This window comes from Giraffa tippelskirchi, chromosome 2 (assembly GCF_054371585.1).
Source record: "Giraffa tippelskirchi isolate mGirTip1 chromosome 2, T2T-mGirTip1v1.2.pri, whole genome shotgun sequence".
Classification (NCBI taxonomy): Eukaryota; Metazoa; Chordata; class Mammalia; order Artiodactyla; family Giraffidae; genus Giraffa; species Giraffa tippelskirchi.
In genome coordinates this window covers 76,302,992-76,308,991 of record NC_137276.1, presented here as the reverse complement: position 1 = coordinate 76,308,991, position 6,000 = coordinate 76,302,992, and the positions used below count along the sequence as shown (strand labels likewise).

Below are 6,000 nucleotides of genomic sequence, written 5' to 3'. Positions count from 1 at the left end.
CAAGTGAAATACAACACACATATGGTACAATGCACAGATCATAAATTCACAGTTCAATGTACTTTCAAAACCTCAGTACATCCAGATAACCAGCATCCTGATTAAGAAACAGAGCAGTACCAGTCTCTTTAGTTTCCTCTTCTTAAGCTCACTTTCTAAGGCAGCCTTCAGTATTCAGAATCCAAGACGAATGTCTATCAGGAGCCACAGGGAAACAATATTCATTTTCTGACTCAAAGACCAGAAAGAAAGAGAGGGTATAAGGCTCAAGAGGTTCATTTTAAAAAATTATCTTTATTTAGGTTTCTGATTCAGCACATGTATCAAAGGCTAATCAACATAAAGAAGTAAATAAGACATTAATTGGAAGTCTTACATCTCTCTAAATTCTGACCAAGAAATGTCAAGATTGCCACTATTAGCAGAACTCCAACCTAGTCAAGTTGTAGACAAGCTATTATGAACGACATACAGTGTGCACAGATACGCAGAGGCCAAAGACATGCTAGCACTTGGCTCTCTCCTCTTCCTTGTTGATGTCTTTCCTTGGGACAGTCCACTTTTGCTTTCCATGCCTAGTTCCAAATAAAGTCCAAAGAAGGCTCAGGGTCAACCTGATCCAACACTCTGCTGGAGGAATGCATTCTCAAACTGTTGTGCCTGCAACTTTGTTTTTGCCAGGATGAAGTTCAGATCGAGATGTACAATACAATCTAGATGACAGTGCAGACTAGGTCAAGAACTAAAGTTGAGCAGTAACCCGAGTTAAGGCATGAATGCACACACACACACGCTTGCACACACACATCATCCACACTATCATGAACAGAAGATTCCTTCCATTGCCTAGCAAGAGGCAACCAGGGCTTGGCAGTTAACCACAACTGCTGAGCACTCTGGAACATGCTCCCTATAATTTTATACTAACAGCTGTGTGTGTTTTATCCAAAAAAGAAAAAGAGAGAGAGAGAGAGAAAGAAAAAGAAAAAGGAAAGAAACTAAAAAACAAAACAAAACAAAAAACAAAAAAAACTAAAAACAACAAAAAAGCAAAACCAAAACAAAACCCCAAAACCTAAAAACCCCTTAATCTCTTACAATGGCTCTTGAGCATGGAACTCACGTAGCAGCGTCAATGGCTGGCTCTTTAGTAATTTGGAAATAAAAGGTTGTTTTACTATGCATTTCTTTGGTAGTCATCGCTACAAAGTTATCAGTGTTGGTTACCTATAATACAAGTACTAGATAGAAGAATCAAGTTATGCAGAAATTATTTCTTCTGTATTGATAAGATAAAAATAGTGAGCTCTCCAAGCACAAGTTACTATGCTTTTTCTTGCCTTATTGTAAGGGCATCCTCTACAAGCAAGGCTTCGTGCAGGAAAAGTTCATGTCTACCTAACAAAGGGAGATAACATATTCTATCTTTCTACAATTGAACAGTTAACAAAAATTCACATTATCCATTATTTCTGGTCAAATCAGTGAGAAGCCAATTACAAAGGGGCAGCAGCAGCACTTGGTGTCAAAGCCACATTCTGGTCACACATTCATTCCATGGTTGTGGTCAGGCTCTCAGGAGCTCAAAATTTCAAACTCCTTTCAATGAACAAAGGAGTTAAATCAAATCTTAAATACTTCCACCATCTGCCACATCACTAGAAGTCTGTCTAGAATGCCGGCATGCTGGATGACAGAGAGCAGTTCAGAGCCCAGAGAGGCATCAGGTGTTAGGGAAAGTAATTTGGTTTTGTATAAAAGGCATGGGCATCTGGCAACAAGTACTTATTCTATTAGCAGCACAGTGATAGCCAAGGGTCTCTGTCCGTGAGACAGGAAAACGAAGCTGTTGAACCTGCTGTGGCTCCCACCTGCCTTCCAAGGCCTCTGGAAGTCAGTCCAGGGTTGCGGGTGGGCAACAGGAATAGCAGAAACTGCATTCAGCCCCCCAAAGACATGCCCCAGGTATGTCAGCTTCCTGTGGGCGAGGGGGCTTTTGCCTCTGGGGGCTTGAGGTGGAAATCTTTGGGGTCCTTGGGGGCTAAACAACTGCCAAGGAGCTGCCCTAGCAGGTACTGCCCACGTGTGACAGGCTCCCCACGGGGTTATAAAACACTCAAACAGGACCCGAAATGGCATCAGTTCAAAAGAGTAGTGTTTGTTCTATCAATCCAGAATGTCCACTGGGAGAGGCAACAGATTTATAGTGAAAAAGTGCTATTTGAAGGAGCTGTGTATTATTTTGCAATGAAATGACTAGTCTAGGGAAACTGGCGTCACCTTCCTGTAGAAATCTGAATGTTAAGACCTGTCTCTAGAAGGCATTTATCAGAACTGTTTGCTCCTCCAAGTGCTCTTTCGGTCACCATAGGACAATGTTTTAACTTTTGTGCTTTCAGGAGATCACTAAATTTCTAGCAAGCAGAGGGAAGATCATTACATTTTAGACTCTCTTGTTTGAGTGCAAGACCCTCTATCCAACAGTGCTGAAACCTACAGTCTTGTAGAAAATTCTTGTAAACATAGACCATATTTCTCCTATAAGAAAAACTGAGAACTGTACCATGCAGGCAACACCTGTTTGCCTGCTCTCAGAATTCCTCAAAATGGCCAGGTGCCAGGAGGGACAGTGAGCCACTGGTGAAATTCCCAGGTTAGACAGGACCCCATCTGATTGAATTAAAAACCTCAAGCCTCAATAATCAAATGCCAAACTTCTTCCCCATATTTGAGAACTGTACTATGATTATGTATACTACACATTATAAATAAAATTTATATAGACTTATGATTTCTTTCAAACAATTGAGGAGCGATGCTCTCAGTTTGGGGGTGGAAACTGAAAGAGCTGAAAAAAAAAAATCCTATTGTTGCATTTACTCTCAAGTTCTTAAGATGCTAGTCAAACATTATTAGCCAACAAGACTTTTTCTCATTTTGTAACTCTTAAATATGCATTTGAAGGCAAAAATGGAGGTTTCTCTACTGTACAATATTAAGTATCTACAATGTTATGGTTCCTTATACTTAGGAGTGTGTTCAGTAAAGAGCTAGCTATGAGAGGTGGTAGTCACAAAACATGGACTCTTAAAAATTACGGATAAATTAATTTTCAGTTTTCTGATTATATCCAACAGATACACATTCTCATCATAAAATATACATTCTCTAGTAAGTTATTTCCATCCACAGCATATATAAATATGCAAACACAGGTGGTAAAAATCACTTTACTACCAAAGTACAAAACAGTAACTGCTGAAAAGCCAAAATAAAGGTGTTCCAAGTGTTAAGAAAAGAGTGACTCACAGTGTTCCACTTTAAAGTGAAACCAAACAATTTATTTGTGCTGAGTGAATGAAAATAACGCATTCAGGATATACTTCTTTGAACACTGCACTTGCTTTTACTGGGCAAAATAAGCAGTCCTCAAGGCTAATGTGCTACTTGCCTCTACAGCTCTTTCCTGCTAAGAGATAAAGTATTTTGTGGCCATTATGCCAAGGTATTCCTATAATGTTCATTTCAAATAGTATTTTCTAATAGTATTTTTGCACCTTTAAAATATCTGTTCGAACTCTATTTTAGGGGAACACAAGTAAAGAATGGAAAGGGAAAATAGCTGTTTTTGTTACAATCACACTGCCTTTGGCAGCAGAAATCACACAGCACGTTCTTATCAGCCATCGCAATCACCGGTGGGCAGTTAGAGACTCATAGGAGAGGGGGCCAGTGTGGGTAGGTTAACATCAAGGATAAAGACAGAATCACACCTAGATATACAATAATTATCCATCCCATGTATACGGAAAAGATACAGCCATGTGAGCCAATACTTTAGGTGACCTCTTTTACAAGAGATGTGGGTGTTGAGATATACTGAACATACCCCATACAAAGTGTATCTGTTAGAAAGCTCTATTAAAAATGATCTTGGGCACTGATCCAGCTAACTTTCTGTTCTATACTGAGAACTAGATTTTCAAAGGTCTGAACTGTAGTGCTGAATTATTGGTATGCTTGGTAAATACCATTATAATGGGGGGTGGGGGGGAGTCTTAACAGCTCTGTAATTTTCTGCAAATTCATGGAAAAAAATATAAAAAAGAGATCCCTTTTTATTTTACAAACCTAAAAGCCAGGAAAATGAAGCTCTGGGGGCCAAGCGAAAAATTGCACACTGCTGCTTAACTACCAAAGAGTCGAAAAGCCGAGGTCCCAGCCAGGGAATGGACGCACATGTAGATTCAAGTAGAACACCGATGGAAAAAAGTCGTCTGTTTAGTGTTGTAGACCCACAACACTGGCTGCGTTTCCAACACACATTTACAACACAATGAATAGTGAAGCCTAGATAACCTCAGTGCAAATAAGTCAGATCCGAATATGCCAGGGAAGGAAGCCTTTGGCGTCGAGTCGACGGCTCCACTGGATGAACGAGTCCCCAGGTGGGGTCTGGACTAAGCACATGCGTTAAGGCTGGGAGGAGGGGTGCACCGAATGTTGCGAGGGGGCAGGCTGCGTAGTGGCTGCCGAGGGGACCGCGGGCTGCATGGGTGGCGGAGGTGGAGGTGGCGGTGGCTGGACGGGGGTCTGTGTGTTGGGAGACGGAGGCGGCGTGGGCCGTTTGAATTTGTCAGGACTGTTGCTTCTCCGCGGTGAAGGCCTCTGTAGAGAGGACAGGAACAGCAGGTCAGACCAGGCATACAGGCTCACCCCTAACCCAGCCTGACTTGGGGCTAAGGCTGCCCAGAAGCGGACCCACGGAGACAAAACACCGGCCACGTCCTTGTCCGTCCCCCATGGTTTTCAAACTCGTCGTGAAAACTTCAACAAAGTAGAGTGTACACTGACACCTATGAAAAGGCTACATAAAATCACTATGAAATGTGCATTGACCAAACAATTGGACTTGGGTCCTTCAATGAGACTGTCCGAAAATGAAAAAAACAGCTGTCACATCCTCCCCTTAAATTTTTTCTCTCTGTTGTGTGTCTCCAGTTCCTTCCATCCCTCAAACAAATTTTCAACATCCTGAAAGCTATGGCTCAACCAAAAATGTTCCTGCTTTTATGTAAAGCTCATCAAACCGGCAAAACAGCTTCAGAAATATCTTACACACTTTTTTTTTTGGTAGAATAGGGTTCTTCTTTTCAAGATTCCCTCATTGGGAACATCTTCCATTCTACCCTGTTCTCAAACCTCTATTAGCGACATTTCCAACAAGCCTCTTATTCAACTACATAGCCAGCTCTAAAGAAAACATTCCGCTGAGCAGGGTCCGAACCAGATACACATAAGGTTCCTTCTAATTTCAGGAAAGAAAATTCTGGATGAAACTAGAAATGAATTTAATTTCAGGAAGAATATTGAGGGTCAGAGAACTGTGAAGATGCAGACAATAAATACTTTTAGATGTGATGGCAACCAACAATAATTCACTATGGCAAGGAGCTGGCTAGAGTTTAATCACGGCATTGGCCCGAGTTCAAACTACATTTCATGAAGGCCAATTTTTCAAAGAAAGTGAAGGTCAAGTTTTTGTCTCCTGAGAAGGATTTTATTTTCAACACCACAGTGCGGCATCAAATTGTTGGGAGATATCTAGAAGTTTAAGATGAACTGAAGGAATAAGAAAGGTCAAGTTTCAAGAGCATCAATACCAGCTCCCATGTCACTATACCAGTTGCTACCACCATCAGGCATAAAGTGCTGCTTCCTGCACGTATACTTACTGTGATACCATGGGATGCTCCCATATGCTGCACATGAAGACCTGGGGAATTGTAATAAGACATTCCGGCTCGAGTCAGTGAAGTTGGTGGCGTGAAACCAACTGTGTGACTTGCATATGAGAGACCTGAAATATAACAACAACTTATGAGTATTACTCTGGACTCAACTCTCTGGTGTCTTACGCATCTAGGAGGCTTAAAAATAGGTAAGTTCAGAACTTCCATGGTGGTCTAGTGGTCAAGACTCCATGCTGCCAATGCAGGG

At 41.5% G+C, this 6,000-nt stretch overlaps 1 protein-coding gene across 1 annotated transcript in view; it reads right to left on the bottom strand.

Moving 5' to 3' along the window:
• Positions 1-274: 274 nt before the first annotated feature.
• Positions 275-6,000, bottom strand: part of CCDC6 (coiled-coil domain containing 6) — a 110,448-nt gene continuing 104,722 nt past the window's right edge. Inside the window, exons 8-9 of the mRNA XM_081569059.1 lie at positions 5,736-5,860; positions 275-4,668 (exon numbers count right to left, since the gene is read on the bottom strand). Of these exons, the coding sequence (XP_081425185.1) occupies positions 4,474-4,668; positions 5,736-5,860 (320 nt within the window). The 3' untranslated portion in view covers positions 275-4,473. The remainder of the gene's footprint in view (positions 4,669-5,735; positions 5,861-6,000) is intronic.